We start from the raw sequence: 22,090 nt of genomic DNA on the forward strand, positions 1-22,090 counted from the left end.
TTTTAATACCTGTATATCTGCAGAGCCTAAGTCTGTGAATTGTATCTCTTGTATTTTTATGTAATAGTCCCAGTTCAGCTACAGTTAGTCTTGGCTAAGTCATGTTGACTTCAGACAACTTGTTCCATTGCTTTCCAAACAATTTCACGTCTTTGAACTCCTCATGACTATTTACTTACAATTATTTACTACAGGAAAACTTACTGTGGCACACCTATGTGTGCAGTTGGTTGCCTATGACATTGCCCATGAAGTGAGCATTTTTAAAAATCACACACAACTGTCCTCTGATTCTTTATTAATAGCAGAAGCATGGTAATTTTTTTTCCAGATGTTTCAAATTACTGGCTACTGCATGTGGTTTTATGCATATTGTGGCAAATTTCCATGTGATAAATATCATTTATAATCACTGAACGTTTAGATGTTGAGCAGTTTATCTAACTCATACAAGTCTCAAAGTATACCTTTACCTCACTGATGGTCTCCAGATACCTGCCTAGCATCTGGTAGAAATGACATTGTAGATTAAGTTATAGTAAAAGGGAAGGTATATAGAGTACTTTTTTGTGGATGCTAGACCAGCATATAAATGTGAGAATTTCCCCTTAATATCCTGTTAATATTTCACAGCAATAAAAATATTATGGCATGCTGCAAAACAAGACCTGGTTTCTCTAAAGGGACACGGCTAGACAGGATTCGAATGCTTCCCCTCCCCTTCTGTCTTTCCATTTTTGTGTGCATAATTTAAAGTTAATATCTTGTCTAATGTGTTATCTTATGTAACAATGTTCCACATCTCTTTAAGCCTATGTCCCTGCTGGTGTCCTGAACTGCTTTGGAGACATGGGTGAAGTCACCCTGAATACCAAGAGGAAGGTAAGAATCTACAACCTTTCAGTTGGAGAAGAGCATTAAAAATGTCTTGTTCCCTAGGAACTGTACTGCTTTCCCCTGCTTAACAGAACCATTGACAGTCATTATCCACATCCATCCTTCTCTGTATTTATTTCCTAGTAAGCAACAAAATTTATATTTTGGAAACAAGCCAAAGGTAAAGGGTAAAGGAAAATGAATACAGGGTTACAAAAGTGATCTGTAGCCAGAAGAGTTATCGTTTTGAAGCACAACTGAACAACAGCATAGGGCTTGGGGAATCATGTTCCCATTTGTTTGGATAAACCACCACTCTACTTATTATGCAGAGACTTTATGATCTCTGGGCCACAGACTCATCGTTTGGTGGGCATATCACACAAGCTAAAAGGGAAAACAGAATGAAGCAAAACAGAGGAAAAGATCCCAGTGATTGGAAAGGAAGAAGCAAGGGCCAGAAAGGCAAAACCAGGCATCTACTCAACTGTGGCACCTCTCATGGGCTTGGGCATCTTTCTGCCCTGGCTCTGAAGACCAGCAGGCTGAAAGTTGGTGATATTACATTTCACTCTGCAACCCTGCCTTAGATATTAGAGATGGCTGCAAGCTTGTGGGGGCGGGGGGCTTGGGCTTGCCACCTATTGCTCTGAAAACTAGTGGGTCAAAAGGTACTTGTCAGAACATTTCTCAGGTGACAGCACAGGAGTTTCCAGCAGCTTTAAAGCATTAAGGGAAGGGAAAGAAATAACAAAAATTAAAACTGGGCCACTAAGGGGAACTATTTCTATTTACTTAAAACATGCATTGGCCATTTTCTTCCATATGGAGCTAGAGATGGCTTACAATATAGATAACAAAATACATAAAATCCATTAAAATTAGTGAGTCTATGGATAAGATGATCTAATCCTTTGCATCTGGCTTCACTGTGGAAGATGTTAGGCATATATCTGATCCAAAATTTTCACAGCAGATAAGTGAAGAATGTAGTTAACTACAGGAGTACATATTACTTTCCTTTTACTGCACTGTCTGCCTTTGTTATTCACTATATTATGTCTGTCCTTAAAATAGCTCCATTTGCTTGCTTCCATTGTTCTCCAGTTCTGTAACCCTAGTTGTACTACACTGTTAGTAGCAGTTCTCTTACTGACGGATAGTTATCACCTTGAGTCTCAGCAAGAAAGGTAGGCTATAAATGAACAAACTAGTTGTAGGGATAACTGACTCATTCAAAAAAAAAAAGAAATCACTGCATAAACCCAAGAGTTCTTAAAGAACTCAAAAACAGAAGTGTTAGTCTAGCAAAAATATAGACGCCATCATTAATAGCAACATCTCTACCAGAAGACTGCATATGGGCAACATCACATTGACTTCTTCAAAAAGGGAAACTATAGATCAGTTAGCTTAACAACTGTTCTAGTACTTTGTCACATAATGGGTAGCTGGATTTTTGGAACTCACTGCCATGAAAAAGGGTGAGAGTTGCAGGCTTAGATAGGTTTAAAAGAGGGGTGGACAACCTTGTGAAAGATACATCTACTTTTTATTAGCTTTAATATGTGATAACGAAATGCATTCACTGTGTCAGGTGCTAGACAACAGTCAGCAGGTGAGACTCTGCTTGTGGGCTTCACTGTGGCATCTGACTGGCCACTGTATAAAACAGGATGCTGGACTAGATTGACCACTGGCCTGATCCAACATGGCTTCTCCTACATTATGTGTATGGAGAATTTTACAAAGCTCTACCCTCCATTACAAGGAGCTGCGGTAGCTCAAGTGGTTAAGACGCTGAACTGCAGGCTGTGGAAGGTCAGTAGTTCAGCAGTTCGAGACCCGAGTTGCCACATGACAGAGTGAGCTCCCGTCTCTAGTTTCAGTCCTGCCAACCTAGCAGTTCGAAAGCAAGAAATTGCAAGTAGATAAATAGGTACCACTTCAGTGGGAAGGTAACTGCGTTCCGTGCGCCTTGGTGTTTAGTCATGCCTGCCACATGACCACGGAAATGTCTTCGGACAGCGCTGGCTCTTCGGCTTTGAAACGGAGATGAGCACCGCAACCCTAGAGTCAGCCTCGACTGGCTTTCGAGCAAGGGAAACCTTTACCCTTACCCTCCATTAGGTGGGCAAAACAGAACAGCAACATTCAGTTAGGACCATATTTAAAATCAACTATCAGTTTTTAAAATGAATTATATTATAAATATAATATATAAATATAATTATAAAAACTGTAGGTAACGTGTTAGAGACCAGAAACATGGGGGGAAAGGGTGCTTAAAACCAGAACAAAAAATGCTTCTAAAGTATAGCTAAATCTAACGCCGGAATGAATTTTAGTGTAAAAATGAGTTCGCTGGGCAGAAGCATTTTTCTTTATTTTTTAGAAGGGTAGAAGGCACTGAACTGCCTTAGTAATGTGTTTTCTTCTTTGCTGAAGAACTCTGGCTGGCCCACCCTGTCATGTCACAGTAGAAGAAGAAGAAGAGATTGGATTTATACCCCGCCCTTCACTACCCAAAGGTGTCTCAGAGCGGCTTACAAACTCCTTTCCCTTCCCCTCCCCACAACAGACACCCTGTGAGGTGGGTGGGGCTGAGAGAACTCTGACACAAACTGCTCTTTTTCAAGAACAGCTGTGCCAGAGCTTGTGACTGACCCAAGGTCACATCAGCAGGTGCAAGTGGAGGAGTGGGGAATCAAACCCGGTTCTCCCAGATTAGAGTCCGCACACTTAACCACTACACCAAACTGGCTCTCAATATTTTGGCTGTTGGCTCAGCCCAAGAACCTGAGGGAAGGATCAGGAGCCCGCTTTTAAACAACTTAAATGGCACTCAAGGCATTTTGAAATTCAAAAATAACAAAATATTTTATTTAACGTAGTGGGGAAAGGTCAGGTGAAATCATGGGTAAAATTTCTGAGGTAAATCAATATAGATAACACATGCACAGACTTTAGTTCTTATATTTCAGGCTAATGAGAGTTTAAGCTTTTCACAGTGACTTAAAGCTTTATGTCGAGAGGCTTTTGTTCCAGGTTTTTTTTAACACTTCAGTACACTTTGAGTATTCTCTAACTCTTTTGGTTTCCAGAAGGCTGGTACACTCTTTAAATCCCTTCTCTTGAAACACCAGTACTCATCTTGACTTTTTAATTGACTCTTAAGGTTTCTAACTACACCACACCAGACCAAGGATCTCTGCACACTTCAGAGCTAACTCCCTGTTTGACTGGGTGGAGAAATTTCTTTTCTCACTAAAAGATCTATCCCCTTTCCTTGGCCCAAATGGGAGTCTTCACCTACTTCCCAAACTTCCTTGCCAACTTTTCCCCAGTTCTCCTGTCTGTGTTAAACTGCCCTCAGTCAAGGCTGGATTCCGACTGTCAGTACTCTTCTCAGCTAAGGATAGAATCAGACTCAATTCTCCTCTACATCCAGTTCAGAAGTCTTTCTCTGCTCAGATGATGCTAACCAATCAGATCTCTTGGAATAGCCTGTCACTCAAGGCTCTCTGTTTCTGTGAAGAATTAACCCTTCACAGTCCTTTAGCTGTTTGTACCACATTTCTAAGCTTTTTAAAAGTGCAGTCCATCACAGCTGCTTTGATTGACAAATACTGTCTTCAGAGTTCCAGGCTGTTCTATATTTAAGGTCTAGGCCACAACCTGGTCTGGCTTGTAAATTCAGCTCTGTGTTTCATAGGACATAAAGACTGCATACCATCTTCAGCTTTCAGGAAAGCCAATATCTGTACATAGCCTAAAAGGAAGAACTCTTAAGGAGCAGCCTTAAATTAAGAATTGCTAGAGGAGGCCACTGGCCAGTCATATTACATATAGCAAATTGTTAAGAAAATGATACTTTTCATTCCTTAGCTTGTTTAGCCCAATTATAAAAACTACACATTCGAGGACAAAAATTGCCAGTGGTGAAAGACTGCAGTGCAACTTAACATAGATTCTTCCTATCCTACAACCCTTACCTAAGAGCAGTTACCCCCTTCTCCCACTAACCAATAGGCAAAGAGCTACTGAAAATTACCCAGGGTTGCCAAAAGACCCCAAATGAAGATTCTATCTGCCCCACCACCACCCAGACCCAGTCTGAAGATGTATCCCATGACTTGTCTGAGTCTTCCTTAGTCCCCCCCTCCTCTTGGTGGCTCTGACAACAGCACTATTAGTTGTCTAAAACAGTGTTGTAATGTCCCTCACTCTTTACACCCAAAAGGCTGGTGACTGTGGATGCAGAAATAGAACCATGAAGAAACCTCTGTCTGCTTAAGAGTTTGATCAAGCCATTACGTCTGTGCCCAGCTGTGAATACTTTAGGGAGTCTTCCTATCAGAGTGGTCTGAACTCCTTTATGTAACGATTGCCTTGATTTGTTTCATATGGATATATCACAGAAACCTTAGTACATGAAATATAGAGTGGAAAAACCTAATCCAGTAGGAAGAGAGATTAAAAAGAGATTAAGTGGTCCCAATAGTTTGTTTTATACCTTGTAATGCACACTTGATGTTTCAAGACCATTTATAGTTAACAAATAATTTATGTCAGATGTCATAGCCACTGATTCAGAGGTGCCTCACAAATCACTAGACATTTATGTGCTAGAGAACACACTACGTCTTTCCTTACTAGTTCTACTATTGCAAGAATGCTGACCTTTAGAAATACTCACGACCATACTATTAACACAATAGGGTGTTTGCTTGGCATGCTACAACAGAAGGTTTTATTTAGGTCATTTCAAGAACACCGGCAACTGTAGTTTTTGCCAGCTCACAGACATAAGCTTCAAAGTGTAGGCTGCATTAACTCAAATACAGATAATATTTTAATAGCAATAACTTACAGATACAAACTAATGATGAGCTACAATTTCACAAAGAATTGTAAACGTTTTGTACACTTGTCAGTCCTGTCTTTTAGGCAAAGTGCTCTTTTGATGATAAATAAATTAACAAACACATAACTATAATGGACTACTTCCAGACAATACAAAAAATGTGTTTCTTTTTAATAAGTCTTGTAAACATATTTATGGAGAAGCCATAAAAGTGTCTTGCAGGCCAACTATACTTACATACCTGGGAAACAAAATTGTCTTCAAATGCTTTGGATGCTATTTTTTAATTAAAGATTAACTGATTTTCAATGAGAACACAATAGGCAACTCAACAGTACCTCCTTAGTCCCATGTCCCTGAAATAAATGAATTAGCTGTGGCTTATTGGTAGTTGTGTCATTGAATGGGGTAGCAAAGGCTGGAGTCCAAGAGCAGAAGGTGAGTGAGCTACAAAAATAGAAAGATTTGCTGGTCAGCTTGTTTAGAAGTAGAAAAATAATACTTGTGAATAAAAGTTAAACCATACCAATATGGCTGGAGTACAGGAGGCTGCACCCATTTTCACCAGCATATGAAGATACCGCTTCGACTTCTACAATGACATATACAGTTTAGCCTGCAATGACTACACTATTTGTAAGGCATTCTGCATGCCTCATCCAAATTAGAAATGCAGCACCATGTAGTCAATAGAATATATGAATAAGCAAACATTTGCATCAACAGATGAAGCCCTTTTAATAAACCTGGTTAGAAAGAAGAAAGCTACTAAAGCCAGAGCAATGGGATTCATTTTCATCTAGAATAATGTATCCTTTATCTATGCAATGGGATTTTTTTAACTTAATGTCATAGAAATAATGATTTTCAATAATCCGAGTACTGCATTTCTTATATAAGAATTCCAAACAATATGAAATCTTAGAAACTTATTTTGGGTTGTAGACTGAAAGCTTGTGGCATTTTAAGATGTAAGAAGACACTGAGTATGTACAAGTATTGTAATTCATGCTTTAAATGAGACATAAGAAGATACCTGGAGTGGAAAACCCTAGCAATTAAAGGGAAATAATGTAATATTTGTCATCAGGAATGCCTTTTCCTTCACATAAACAGTTGCATTAGCAATTTAACAAATGTTACTTTAACGTAAGGGACACTTTCCAATAGACTCCCTCAATTCACCAAAATAAAACATTTCACAAAATGGATGGGTTTATCGACTGTATACTAAATGTGCATTGTATTTGCAGACCCACTATAACATAAGCACATGTTTAAGTGAGTTGACTGGTCAGTCACATTCTCTCACAAGAACCTTTGTACAGCTCTTGTTTCTATCCAGGCAGGGACAGGCAAGAGAGGTCAAGCAGAAAATATCATTATTATAATCTGTATTATAGTGAAAATAAAACTACAAAATGGTGTGGGAGCATTTGTTTCAAAATATTCTTATGGCAGAATACTTATTATGGAAAAAGATGGGTTCTAGCATTATGGGACCCTGTGCCCATTTCCAATATACTCTGGCAACTCGGAATGGCAGGACCACACGGAAAGAACCTTGTGAGGTTGCCATATCAACTGGGCTTCAGGTGCTGGTATGATTATTTCCACATGATACCACAGGTTTCATTCTTAAAGTACTGGAATACATGAAAAATATCCACAGTTGGATACTTGACACATATCCTACAAAAAACGGTTAAAACATGAAATTTTCAGACAATTGTTGTATTGTGGTTAAGTAGGGGGGGTTGCTTGTTTCGAGTCATTAGCAGATATTGCTCAAATATTTCTGCAACGAAAAGCGCTATGGAGAGAAAACAAGGATGGATTCTAGAATAGACATAGTTTGGGTTGCATCACTGAGCAAAGAATGCATTGCACTTTTTTTTACATTGTTATAGCAAGCCATTGTACCTACCATCCATATAACTATGTAGGGCAGTTAACATTGTCCCATCTTGTGGTACATATGCTGAATATGCCATTTCTTCTAACATTGGTGGAGAAAGCCTAGAAGGCTGGACTGTTGTAACAGGTGTACTGGATGAATGATTGGGGCTCACATGTTTCTTGTGGCGTGCTCTGCAGTTTTGAAACCACACCTAAAAAGGGAAGACAAAATATTCCAACTGCATTCATTATCAGACATTAAATTACATATCAAGCAACAAAATATTTAAGCAGAAGTAGCTTTGGTGTGGGTCTTTGCCATATCAGTGCCAGTGAAACTTATTTTGCTTGTGTGCTTTGACTGACACCAGGTATCCCAAGTCCACTGTATACATTGAAATTAGTGTGACCGATGTATCTGGGAAATTCTACGTAGGCTTTCAGAGTCCACTATGGATAAATTATTACTCACACTGCTGCTGGCACATGCAAGATCACCCTAGATCATGTTCCTTTAGTGATGTAAAAATATTTGATGGAAGGAAAAAAGTCTATGTTTTAAGACCATTGTCCAATATTACAGAAAATCCTTTTCTAACTAGAGAATATTGATTAATATTCAAACTGTTGTTGGGAGCTTCATGTTACTGAGGAGCTTTGCTCATGGTACTTGTGAAGTAACTGCAGTACAGTTACCTGTATCACACGCCTGCTCAAGCCTGTTCTTTCTGCCAGTTTTTGGAGTGTTTGTGCATCGGGATTGTTGTCCTGAGCAAATTGTGCTTGCATTACCTGAAAAACGTAAGAAGTTTTTTTTTATTTCAGATGTACTGATAAAGACTGCGTAGATACCAAGATGCAGTCATACTGCAAATTCCAACAGCAGCTTTGGGGACCATATTGTCCACATAAAAGGTGTCTAACCACAGCAAGGTAGGTTAAGCCTACCCAACAATCTGGTTAGCCAGAGTGCAGGATAGACCACTACTGATAAAAATTGAAGTATGGTTTGGCTCATTCATCTGAGATCTGATTTAATGTGATGAACTCTTTGTGGGGCAGCTTGGCTATACCTGTTTACATGATTAATGTATTGTTTGAATGCACCATCATATGGCAAGAACTAGTCTTTACCCTGCCACCCAACACACAAAGATAGCCTTCTTTACAATATTTGTAAAAGAAAGCCATTATAAAATTAAGTGCTCATATCAGTTTCCACCATGCGAGGGCATATTCATACAATATATAAATGGTAATAGACATGCTAAAAAGTAACAAATACAACTGGGAAAAGATTTTAATAATAATTGGGTGCTCCCCTGACCCAACTTCTTTCACTGTGAACCAGTCTTCAATACTAAGAACACATTTCTAAGAGTAAGCCCCATTTGAATAAAATAGGACTTAATTCTGAAAACACTGTTTAGGATTAACTCCTTGCTGTTACCTATGATGTGTTGTGCATATATCACCAGTCACTCACATAAGCAGAGAACAAGTTACAGGGAATCCTTTCAGATCATCATTATAAACAGGGGCATTAATTCACATTTGATGAAGAAAAGCCTTGTGGCCATTTAGCAATAAGGCAGAATTTTAAATATTGTCCAGTTTCTAGGAAGAATTAAATTTCCAGTTCACATCAGAAGAGAGCAGTCTACCCATCTATCAGTTATAGAAATCAATTCAGCATAGTACTACAGGCATCACTTTCACTATCCCTAGCTATATTACAAGCCATATAAATCCTCAAATGGCCCAGAAAATATTAGACAAGATTGATGAAAATAGACTGATTTTCAACAGGTTTAATACTAGTTTGAGAAACTGGCATTCTCCCAATTGTCTTTTAATCTAACACTGACAGTTTAGCTTCTCCTAGTTTCAGCTGTTACAGACTTGGAAATGCAATACTAATGGTCTTCAGATCAGGCATTTGAATGCTCCTATCCAACTTTATTGTAGATTGATCCTGGAATCCCTTTGCTAAAATCTTTTTAAAAATATTCTTGTATTTGGAAACAGATGTCCAAAAGAGGGGCTAGTTTCAATTTCAGCGTGTTCTTCTAGAGTTGCAGATATTCTATTAATCCTAAAAACTAATGGATACCACTTTGCAAAAATAATAAAAGGTTACTATGATGAAGTAATCACTGTGAATGGAGTTGCTTAATCATCATTTTTAAAACCCCAGAGAATACAAACAACCTCTAAAGTGAAGCAAACATTACAGATCCCTTCCTCAGTGAATCTAACATTTTAGGCTGACTAGAAATGTCTAGCCAAACCCCAACCCTAACCTTTCTAATAAGAAGCAAGGGCCTCTCAATTATCAACACTTTCCCCCATAAATTATTATTTAACTGAAATGGGAGATGAAAAAACACGATAATTTCAGAATCTCCAGATAAAGTATTTGAATTAATATTAAAGTCTATAAAGTTTATAGTTAATGGAACAAAAATGTCATGCCTTGAATCCTGCCTAGAATTTCCATGGACAGAATGGTTTCTTGTCTGTACAGTACACTTCTCTCCTCCCATTTCAGTCCAAAATTCTTCCCAAAAGGCTGATCCTGGGGGACAGTGAACCACAAGAATAACTGGGAGGGGGATCTGAGGTCTGCTGTGGGAGGGAGCAATTTGCAAACATTGTCCTATTGGAAATTTTAGGCAAGATGCAACCCCATATGAGCAATAAGAGAATTCAACAGTTCAACAATATTAATAGTGTTAAAGATGGATAGGTCTGAAGGTAGAAGCAGCAGCATCTTTTTGGAAACAAGTTCTTTGCATCTTTTCGTAAATCTCCCTGTATAGTTCTTAGGGTTCCAAGCTTATGACCACCTATTTTTTAAAAGTCATCTTAATATACTGTATTGGGTCCTAAAATTGAATTAGGAGAAAGATGCTCATAGTGGCAGATTTCCCTGCCTTCCCCTTCCCACAGCAGTCCTCTGAGACCCCTCAAAAAGCATTGCCTCAAGTCATGGACTCCCCTGGACAAAATGCCATGGGGCAAAAAAATGATGCATGGAATATCAGGCAAAACAGCCTTTAGCTTGGGTCCAATAAAACTTGAAATTCTCATACCAAAATGTGTGTATTGAAATAAAGCCAAAATAAGGCATTGTATTCCTGCAAAGCTCAATCCTGTACCTATTTATTTGGAAATAATTCTCAGTTAGTAGAATGACACTTATTCCCGATTAAGCATGAACAGGAGTATACCTGAGGCTAATACATTTGTTAAACCATATAAATGGTTTGATGAAAGAATGGTTGTATTGCTAAAGGTTCTAAAGGAACTGAAAAGTTCTGAGAAACAAATGGGTGAAAAAAGCTTTGTAGGGAAAGATTATAAAGAATTATTAAAAGGTATTATGAGTACTTAGGGTCCATAAAAGATGTATATTACAGGGCTTCACCACATGTTGTGTGTCAGGAAACCCATGTATGCAAAGCATAGTCAATTCCGAACTCACCGTGGTGTTTATACAGGTAATATACATACATACCTTTGTTTTTCAAATGGGGAGAACCAAGTCTAATTCTGGGTTTATAAAAAAATCAGTAAAGTAGATAAGGTTTCAGATTTGCTCTAAAATATCATATGCTTGATTTTCAAGTATCTATCGCTAAGTCTTTATTAAAGTTAATAAAAGCTTTATTCTGTCAGCAAGAAAGCTTCTGGTTGTTCTCAAGGCCTTAAAATATGACAGCCAACTGATTGCACACTTTTAAAAGAAAGCTGGGCCCACATAGCATAGATTAGATGGCTACGTCTAAAGAAATGTTGGACCAGAATTTTTTTAAATGTAAGGCACTTAAACTGCTGCAGAATACAGCAGTAATTGAAGAGTGGTGTACAGGAACCCTGGAACAGAGCAGTATGCACATTTATGCAGCAGTGAGCCATCCTTCTTGCAACGAAAGAGTGGCATTAGACTAGTTAAGAGTCCTTCCAAGTTTAATGCCTAAAACTATTTAGACAAGACCATCATTGTGCCAATAGGAAAAGGACATTGTATTCACACTGAAGAACCAGTGTCAGTTGTCTCTTGCTGTAGCATCAATGAGGAAATTTAAGATGGTGAAACCTTATGTTTCCTGTAAAGTCATTTTTTGCACATTTTCTAGTCTCTCTTCATATTACATAGGCCTGAAACTATTTAGTCTCCTATTGTAATTAAGTTCAGTGATATAAATGTCTGATTTAATGAATTTCAGCAAGTAGTCAAAACAGATCAGCATTTACGTTTTCACTTTACAGGATTACCAACTGCCTTCAGGGAAATGAAATGTAAAGCTTGAAGAGTTACTATTTCATATGAAATGGCTAGAATTCACAAAAGTAATCCAGAAACATGCTGCCTTGATACCATGAGAGAATGCTTTCTTCATATCCAGCTCATTTTAACAGAATTCTAAAGTTATATAAAGTATAAAATATTTATGCTCTTATTTCTTCCCTCCTCCCCCACCCCACAACCAACTTCATTTATAGCACTGTACTATGCCAGGGCCTCTACCTGCAGCTGATCTGCTGTGAAACTGGTCCGAGCTCTTTTTGCTGGTTTTGGATGATTAACATCTTGTTCTGTTAACAAAGCACCTTCTACACTAATACCATTTCCTGAAATTAAAAAAAAGACCACCAAGTCCAAGGACTGCCAGCACCAACATCAGTCAATTGCATACATTATGCTCAAATACGTTCCCTAGTATTCAGGTTATAGTTAAATATGGAAATGGCAACATTATTTTGAAACTAATATACATTTGGAATCTGGTCACTAATGGCCAAGATTACATCACTGAGGATGTAGTCAGGATTTTTTCTTTCATAACAAGTGTTTCAGATAAAAAAACAAATAAACATTTTTAGCATCATGTAAAAGATTCCATGAGTTTCAAAATAGAAGTACAGCAATGCAGGATTGCAAGGGGAGAATTCAAGTTATTAATTCCAATCTGCTCAATGAATAAGTTACCATTACCAGTATAGTTGGGTCACTTCGGTGAAGGCCAACAAGCCTATCCCTTGGAATCCCACTGCTAAGTAGGAAAATATAGGCAATAATTTACTAAGCAGTAACCTAATGCTGTGCACTTGCAAATAGAACAGGCCTGAAGCAGCCAGAAGATAACTTTACCATGCAGAGAAGTGGGAAAGAAAAACAGTTCTCTTCAGTGCTACAGGCAGCCTTTAGACAGTTTGGATGCAACTGCATTAAAATTACCACTGTAACCCATAATTTATGTTCTCACATCAGTTAAAGGATAAGTTGAATCTACTCAAGAAGGCAAATAACAGAACAAAACAGAACAAAAGCAGAATTACCATTTTCTACTTCTCTTTTCAGATTATCCAACATGCAATCATAATGTACACGACAGAGGACTTTCTCTTCAACCAAAGCAAACTCTTCCCCTGTGGAAAGCTGCCTCTTGCAGGAGAAACAGGCAAAGCATGCCAAGTGATACACATTTCCTTTAGCCCTTCGGACCCAGTCAGTAGAATGGATGTGCCTGCCACAGCGAGAACAACGGGTTCCATATCGTCTACAACAACAGAAAGGGTAAAATAATCACAGAAGCCATTTGTGGTCTCATTGCCACTCAGATTATGAAGTTACCTGAGATATACATTTGCATAGTAAACACTCTTGCATAGTAAACACCTGAGATATACATTTGCATAGTAAACATAGTAAACATGGGAAACTGCTTTCTTTACTAAACAAATATGAGACAGAATTGCTTGCCTTGCAGTATGTTTTTATACTTTTGATATTATTTCTTCAATTATGAATTGCCCCATCCCTGTAAAAACAGGACTCTGGGCAATATACATCAATGATAAAATAGATAAAATCAAATATACAGTTAAACATGTAATTAATAAACCTAAAATCCAAGATGGTGCCTTAATAAACCTTATTCTCATACTGTACCATGCCACAGCCCCATGGGCAGGGCAGAAGGAGGGAAACAGATGAAACCAAGGAGAAAGAGGAAGGGACTCCTTATGCCTCCCAGAACTTCTTGCAGGAAGTGCAATGGAAATTATGTAATGTAGAAAAGTTGCTTTGGGGTAACTGTAATTCAGTATTGGAGCCATATTTTACTATATACACAACATTAAATGAAACAGTATTGATAACTGGATGGCTGAAATGAAATTTTATACCATCATTCTGCCTAGGAAACATGCTTACATAGTCATGTTTATTAGATTAGAATACAAAATAATCTAAGAGGTCACTTAAATATGAATAGTGGTATTGTCCAAGTCCGGGAAGAGAACTTTGAATATTCTTTTCATGCTAGACACTTGTTTTGGAACTAGTCCATTTGTTGATGTCAAAAATAGGGGCAAATAAGCTAAAAACCGTAATACTTTGTACACTGGAAAGTGAAACAGAACCAATCAGGACATACAATTCCTAACCAATTCCTTTCACAGATAAGGTTTGTTAGTACTACTGCTTTAGAGGTAAGAGAAACCAAATAACATAGTAAGACTTTAAAACAATGTATAATTTGTTAAATTGAGATTTAAAATTTAAAATGGAAGTGTGTCAGCCAATAGTGCAACTGTTCCAGGAGAATATAATTACCAATGGCTCCACAATATCCTTTCCATCAAAACCCACCTGAAATAGGAAACCCACCTGAAATAGGAAAGTAGGCAAATACTAGGCACATGTGCCAAACACCAGCAATCAGGGCTGATTCTCCATCCAACCAATCAAGGCAAACCACTGGGGACAACAGCATGAGAAACAGCAATGGGCATAGTTTATGCTCATTAGTGCCTCCCTCACCTGCCCAGCTGCCAGCTGAGTCAGAGGTCTCCTCCACCCCCCTTTTTTTGCGTTGATACACATCTTCACATGTAGACACTGTGGTTTTTTCAGCAGTCAGAGATGATTAGAATTATGTTTATACACTAACATATGATATTAATAAAATACTACATGTTATCAGGACCATTGGACAAGGACTAGTATTATGCAGTCTTCATAATTGAGGAGGAAGGGGAATAGCAGAGGCTGCCTAAAATGAAAATACTTGTATAAAAGCAGATGTAAGAGGTATGTCCAACTGTATTGAGAATGCTGTCTGACAATAGCTGCCAGATGGCATTGAATCTTTCCATTCTTTAATTTACAAGGTTAAAATGCTGATATTCACATTTCATGTGAAGCTAGAACTTTGGTTTTGCCAAACTGCTATAATCTAATCAAGCACCTAAGAGCTTAAGTCTAGTGTTTGCTTACTCTGCCACTTACAAGATAGTAACAAGCCTAATAGCATAGGGAACGTTCTGTATGCGGACATTCTGGGCAGATAATGGGGGGTAGGACATATCATAACCTCCAAATATGCAGAAAAATGCAGCCACAATTCCATTCCCAAACTGTAAAACATCTACAGCAATCTCAAAGGCCACAGGTTCATACTACCACCATGCTGGCAGTGAACATGAGCAGCAGATGTAGATACCAGTGTATTACCAACAGACTTTGATTTACTTCAGCCTAGGGTATCATTGGCTATTTAGGGGCTGCATCCTCCAAACCCATACCCTTCACCAAAGGACACTGTTAACTACAAGTGATGCATTCACTTCACAATTTCAAAAGACACTTAGACAACATAGCTCTGTTCAATCTTTTTTCATGCAATACCCACTGAGTGTCTGTGCAAGTGCCAGGCAGCAGCCATGTCCCAGGTTCTAGGCCCTCTTGCCTACCAATTACACAGAGCAGCCAGAGAAAACCATCTGATGCCTTTTCTGATTTAATCTGCGAGGAGAACAAACCTCTTGCCACTTAAATGTCAAGTCCATCCCGGGCTGCCTAGAGTCACCATGGGCCCGGGGACAAAGATTCTATCTGGGCCGTCCCCCACATGATCAAAACCACATACAACAAAACAAATCCCTTTATAATAATAATAAAAGGATCCACATGTCCATATATCTGTCTAGTGGCAGGCACAACTAATCAGAAAATAAAACTAGGAAAGTCAACATTGGACCAGCTTCAGGACGATCATGTGAATTTTAGGGCCATACTCTTACTACTTTAATAGATTATGTGACAATATTCACTTCCCCCTTCTGTCCATAGTATTAACAGAGGATTGCTTCTGTACGACAATGACTACTACTTAAATATGTTCTAAGTAACTAACCAGGATGGGTAAGAAGGCATTAAGACTGAAAAAATAGGGGGGGGGGGGGGGGTTAGAAGTTGGGATATATGAATAGCAGATCACAAAATAAAGAGAGCAAAATGAAGCAAGTGTGGAAAAGAGGATGTAGAAAAAGACAACAAAAAGTTATCTTTTTTTCTACCACATGCTAACAAGGCTGCTTCTTGGTAATATCTGGCTGTGCAGGAACTGGGTGGAACTAAAGGAAAAAGGAAAGCATAGTCCTTTTTAGGATGCTGTATCCTATCCTGGCTGGTCTTGGCTGATGGGTTTAGCAAGATCTGACCAGCAGTTTCACTCAGCCTCATAGTGAACTTTACAGAAAGGCTGAACTCTCCACCGCGCTCTCTTAAGGCCAAGCTCTTTGCAGTCCTCTGCTTTCCCTGTGCCCCTAGTGGCTGCATTCACAGCTGCATCAGAATATTTTTTAAAAATGCATTTCATGAAAACTGCATGATACCAGCTCAGGGCCCTACAACTCACTTTGGCCCCTGAATTTTGCCCCCCCTCCCTCTGTCGGCAGCCCTGAGTCCATCTTCCTCAAGCCTTTAAACTGAAAAAGAGGATACATCATCAAAGGATCTAAGGCAAATGGTGTGTGCATCTAAATATACAGCTCAGGGCCAAATAGCTAAGACACTGGGAGATCCATTAATGAGCAACAGCAATTGTGAAGTGTCATATTTTTGCCAACTGAAACTGGTTATTGGCCTTCTGGGGTTGGGAGGAAACAGGTACCCTGTTCTCCTGTCCTTTTCCCTAGAAAATGGAACATGTAGGAAGGGTTTGTTTTGATTGGTGAAATGCATACAACAGAAAAGTTAGACCCCTTCTGAACTGCAGACCAACCTAATTTCTATTTTGACCCTCACTCCACATTTGTCTGCACAGCCATTTGTTTCTCTGTAGCACATACTTAGACAGGCATTCAAACTGAACACAAAACAGTATTGATAGGACATCAGCATTCATAACACACTGAAAGTTTCTACACTGAAAATTACACAATTCTAATGTCACCTATTAGTAATGGATAGCATACCTGAAATAATCAAGTTTGCAAAAAATGTCTTTGTCTTTGATGTAGCAGCTGGTATGTCTTCCTAGAGAGGTTCTGCAAACGCTGCAAGAGAGACAGCGCACATGCCAGCACAAATCATTCACCTATGAAAGAAATAAGAAAATTTGCACTTGATGTAATTAATTAATTTTGGTGATTTATATGAAGAAAGAGGCCTTCAAAAAAGAAATGCATGTTAACATGAGAAGTCCAAAGAGGAGATACTACATATTTTAGGGAAAACAAAATTATCTGAAAAATTCTCCAGAGCAACCTGAAAAGGAGTAAGTCATATAACTGTTGGAAACAGTGTTCAAAAGAAAAAAATGTGAAAGTCCAGAAAACCTTTTTATTAAGAGAAAGAGGCTATGGTGATTAGATTGGAAAACCCACAAAAATCAAATAAAAGCATTTTAAATGTGCTTCCGTCATGAAGGTCAAGGTGTAGGATAATCAGCAAAGAAGGTTGTCTGAAAAAATCATGAGAAAATCCCACTTTAAAGAAGTAGTTACTTTCATTAAAAGAAGTCACTAGTGCAGCTCTAAAAAACTGGCAAGATACAGATCCTTGGGCTATTTTTCAGTGATGTATCATGTGAAAATGAGACTAGTGTAGATATGCTCCAAGCCATAAACTAGTTAACAGTTTATATATGCAAGCAGATCAGGAGTTTAGAATAAATGTATGTGCAAAAGGTTTAAATGGATTGCTATTAGAAGAGAAAACATGGCATACATCATGAAATGAATTTACTATATTTAACCCAGCAAAGTGGTATAATTGACATCATGACATATTGGACTGCACTAAGGGAGAAGTTTTGTGAATACGCTTCAGCACAGAAGAGAAACAATTGCAGCAGTTTCTTGTTTATGTGAAGTTTATTCTGGATCATTCACAAATACATCACAGTTTACCTTACTGTGTTCAGGCCAAACAAAGGAACTTCAGAGTTGTGTCTCATGGGAACTCTAGAAATGCAACTTGGCCTTAAAATGTGAACTACAACATGGATATGACAAGGTTTAGAGTTGTGACACTGGGGAAGGGGTACTTAACTCTTACATTCCATTTCACTAAATATATACAGTGGGACTTCTTTAAAGCCTTTTGTTGGGGGGGGCTTGTGTCTGTGCTTCCTTCTCAAACAGGGATTAATACACAGGGGGCCACTACCAATCCCCTTCCCCAGTATTGTTTATTTAATTCACTTATACACCTCTTCTCTCTGCAGTGGTGCCTCAAAGGCACTTACATTGTTCTCCTCTCCCACATTTTACCCTCATGACAACCCTATGAGGTTGGTTAGATTGAGAGTGTGCAAACAGCCCGAGTTCACCAAGGAAGTTTCCATGACAGAGCAGGGATTCAAACCTGGATTTCCCAGGTCCTGCTCTGACGCTCTAACCATTACACCACACTTGCTGTCATTATGAGTATAATTCTGATCAGGGCCCCAGAGAATGATTAGGTTTAAAATTATACTCCTGAGTTTGCAGTCAAAGAACTTCAGCAAAAGTTGTAGGTTGGTCTTTAGGGATGAGCCGATACAAACATACGAAACTTTCTTATATTAAATCAGACCATACCCCATCTTGCTTAGTACTGTTTACCCTGACTGCCAACAGCTCTCCAGGGTTTTAGGAAGAGAAAGGTTTTTCCCAACTGCAACCAAAGCTACCTTAGAAGTATTCCACGATAGGATGAGAATGAATGAATGAGGCCCCTCAAAGCAACGAGCAGCAACTGTTACAGTTTCTTATAAATAAAACAATGTTCCAAGCAATGTCAGTAATTTCAGTAAGCAGCTCCTTTAAATGACAGAACAAGGAAAATATATATGTTTGTGGTATTACTGAGACATATCCTGGTGGAACAGGACCACAAAATTATACGAACTGAGAGTTTTAAGCAGAACAAGGTATTTGACATATAGTGTAAGAGAAATGGTAGTTTTCCACATCGTTAGCCAAACTGTAGGTATCAGATAACAGTGTTCTGACTCTTCCATCATAAACTGTTAACAAATGCTGTCAAGCATTTGTAAACAGTCAGGTTTTTTCAGGATTCCATTATCTAATGACAGTTATTTTTAGAGTATTTATCTATAACATTAGAATTTAATTCCGTATTTGATAAAGAACAAGACTGCTTTCCTTAAGAAATGACAAAACCAGCAAAACCAGATGCCAGGTTAGGGTAGTCAGTTACAAGAAATGATACTAGCCTACATTAGCCCCACATCATGTTTAATAAGCAAAGGTTAGCTAGGTGGAGCTCACTAACCCCGCCCCCCATATTTCAAATTACAATCTTGTCCACTGAAGCCACCCTAACAATAAAGCTCTAAATCACAACTTAGGTGTATTCACTCAATATGCAGAGTTCAAATTTTTATGCAGGACAATCTACAGCATTAGATAATGCTAATTTCAGTGTATATTGAAGATCTGAAGTATTTAAGTGTTTGTTTAAAAGAACTAATTTACTCCATAACTTATTTAGAAAATTTATATGCCACCTGAATTGAGGAATATAGCGTTCTCAAAATTATGAAGCTAATTCAATACAAAATATGCTATTGTGACTGTATAAGAGTGTTTAAATGCAAATGAAAAAATTTCCTTACTACAAAAGCTTTCTATTTTCTATTTTTACATTTTTATATATTTCATTTTTTCACATCTCAGGTGGCAAAAAAGGTAAATATATAAAGACAGTATAGTATGTAGGCCTCTCAAATACTGGGTATACTTGCAATTTTTGCTTTTTAAGGTATTTACACTTTTAAATTCCAGAAGCAAGACAAATAATACAATTGTTCAAGAAGTAAGATCAGTTGCATGTCTTTCAATTCTCCACCCCCAAATTTTCACCATCACTTCAAAACTCCTTGAAATTTTACAGCTCCACAAAGAGAGCTAAAATTTACTGGCTGGAACCTACTACAATACTCAGATTTACTTTGCTTACTGATCTGGATTCAAGGCCCATCACTACAGGATCAACTACTTCAGACAGAGGAAAGGAACATATTCACACAGTTGCAGATTTCTCCATTAACATGGGGATCAGTCACTTTCTTGATGTAAGATGTTCAAAACAGATGAAACCAACAGCACTATCTTTTACTATCTATACTACTATTTATTTACATGCTGTTCATGTAAACCTTGCATTAGCTGAGAAAGGCATGAGAACCTCAGGTTCTAGTTGACAAATAATCAGCTTCCACATACTCTAATTACAAAATTCAAGTATTTCCCAAATATTTCATGAGCAGGAGTTATAGTCAATGGACACCTGATTACCTAGAACCCAACCAAAATAATTTGCATTTCCAAGTCCCAAATCCAGCCTATACTAGCTACTATGAAATCACTACATTTCTGGTACAGAGAAACATATTGCCATACTTTTCAACAAGAACACAGTATACCACTTCCATCTATATTTCCTTTTTTACATACCCCACATTTTACACAGATATTAAAATGAGAATAAATGGCAATGACAGTCTCACTTTTCAACAGTTTAAAAATGAGGGACGAAATTACATAACAACCCCAAAATTATTCTTCAGAGCTAACAACTACTGAATCAATAGTGATATTACAGAGTGTATCCTTTCACAAACAAGGTTTGTTAGAAACAACTTTCTCCATTGAGCACAAAAGCAAGCAGATAATTTCAGATTACATGACACTAATTTGTATACTGTACCTTAAGTTGTTTGGAAGCAAGTGGAGAAGCAACTTCCCCTAGCTTAAACAGTAGGTCAGTGGGTTCAAAAAATAATAAAAATGTGCCCCCCTAGTAGTAATAATATTAGGACCTGCTAAATAAGCAAGAAACAAGTTTCTGCATATGATGGGGAAACAAAAATTTACCCTTCTGCTCTAACACAAGGACTATTTCCCTCTCTGTTTTCAGGTCTGATAAGGGTTTGATACAAAGCTTAGTTTTTATTTCAGAGGGAGAAAAGCCATAGCTTCTCTGTCTCAACAGCCTTTTGTACACCTTGAAATCTTTCAAAACTTACCCAATTAAATCTCAATACCATCTGCACTCCTTACATACTAAATACCAGGAAACAGCTTCCTCTCCCCTTTAATTGTTTTTGGGGTGAGGGGAGTGCACTTTGATACCAAAGCTAATATCAGACCTGAACAAGCAGAGTGGAAACCTGAATGTTTGTAACCTAGAGGAATTTAATTGGTCCAGACTTAACATCACAATTAATAAAAGCCATTTTTGTGCACATTCGGTAATTATAATTTCAGCTAGTAGTAGTTTTTGTATGGCTTTCTTATTAAAGAGAACTCTGATAGAAACCTACTTCTTTAAGGTACCTTCTTTAAGGTAATAAGGAAGTTTTTGAAAGAACAGAGTTATGATGTGTTTTAACTTTTCACTGGTCATACACTAAAGAAATGCAGTCGTTTAGCAGAATTTGTCCTAAACATCTATTCAACAAGACAAGCGGATAACAGAGTTCTACTCATTTGCTGTCTCAGAAGACAGGAGCTTTAAATCAGAGCCTCTTTCCTCCTGTTGAGCTGCATTAGCTACTTGGCTTTTGCTGACCTTTCAAAGGGCCCTGCCCAGTCTCTATCCAGAAAACGGATACTCCTGGAAATCTGTTCATAATAGCAACAGGGCAATCCTAAAAAGAGTCACACTCATCTAAACCCACGGATTTCAATGGATTGAGAAAAGTGCCACTCTGCAAGTCTTCCCTGTCCTTAAGGCTCCAGAACCGGCAGGCGCAGGGACTGCCCCGGTATGAGGCCCGAACTCTCGTGCGCCGAAGGTCCTGCCTGAGGACGCCTTGCTGGGGGACTCTGAAGCCTGACCAGTGCCGGTGCCGTCCCCCCCCCGGCTGGCCTTCCTCCGGCTGGGAAACGGCGAGGCGGCTTACCTTGAGCAGGTACTTGTCGATGATCTCCAGGCCGCAGCTGTTGCAGATGCACTTGCTGGGCGCGCAGCCCCCCGAGCCCGAGGCCAGCGAGCGGGGCGAGGACGACGGCGAGAGCGGCGCTGACGACGAGCAGGAATCCTCGTCTCCGGCCGCCTCGGGGCTCACCTGTCGCGGGGAGAAAGAGAAAGGCAGGCGGCCCCGCACCGCCCGGTCAGTCTCGCCGTCGCCGCCCGCGGGT

At 38.7% G+C, this 22,090-nt stretch overlaps 1 protein-coding gene across 1 annotated transcript in view; it reads right to left on the minus strand.

Moving 5' to 3' along the window:
• Nucleotides 1–6,019: 6,019 nt before the first annotated feature.
• LHX8 (LIM homeobox 8) overlaps nucleotides 6,020–22,090 on the minus strand; it is an 18,311-nt gene continuing 2,240 nt past the window's right edge. Inside the window, exons 2-8 of the mRNA XM_015414257.1 lie at nucleotides 21,853–22,017; nucleotides 16,913–17,034; nucleotides 12,989–13,209; nucleotides 12,177–12,280; nucleotides 8,339–8,434; nucleotides 7,671–7,854; nucleotides 6,020–6,190 (exon numbers count right to left, since the gene is read on the minus strand). Coding sequence (XP_015269743.1) covers nucleotides 6,114–6,190; nucleotides 7,671–7,854; nucleotides 8,339–8,434; nucleotides 12,177–12,280; nucleotides 12,989–13,209; nucleotides 16,913–17,034; nucleotides 21,853–22,017 — 969 coding nt within the window. The 3' untranslated portion in view covers nucleotides 6,020–6,113. The remainder of the gene's footprint in view (nucleotides 6,191–7,670; nucleotides 7,855–8,338; nucleotides 8,435–12,176; nucleotides 12,281–12,988; nucleotides 13,210–16,912; nucleotides 17,035–21,852; nucleotides 22,018–22,090) is intronic.

This window comes from Gekko japonicus, unplaced genomic scaffold (assembly GCF_001447785.1).
Source record: "Gekko japonicus isolate JY-2015 unplaced genomic scaffold, Gekko_japonicus_V1.1 scaffold30, whole genome shotgun sequence".
In the NCBI taxonomy this organism is placed as follows: Eukaryota; Metazoa; Chordata; class Lepidosauria; order Squamata; family Gekkonidae; genus Gekko; species Gekko japonicus.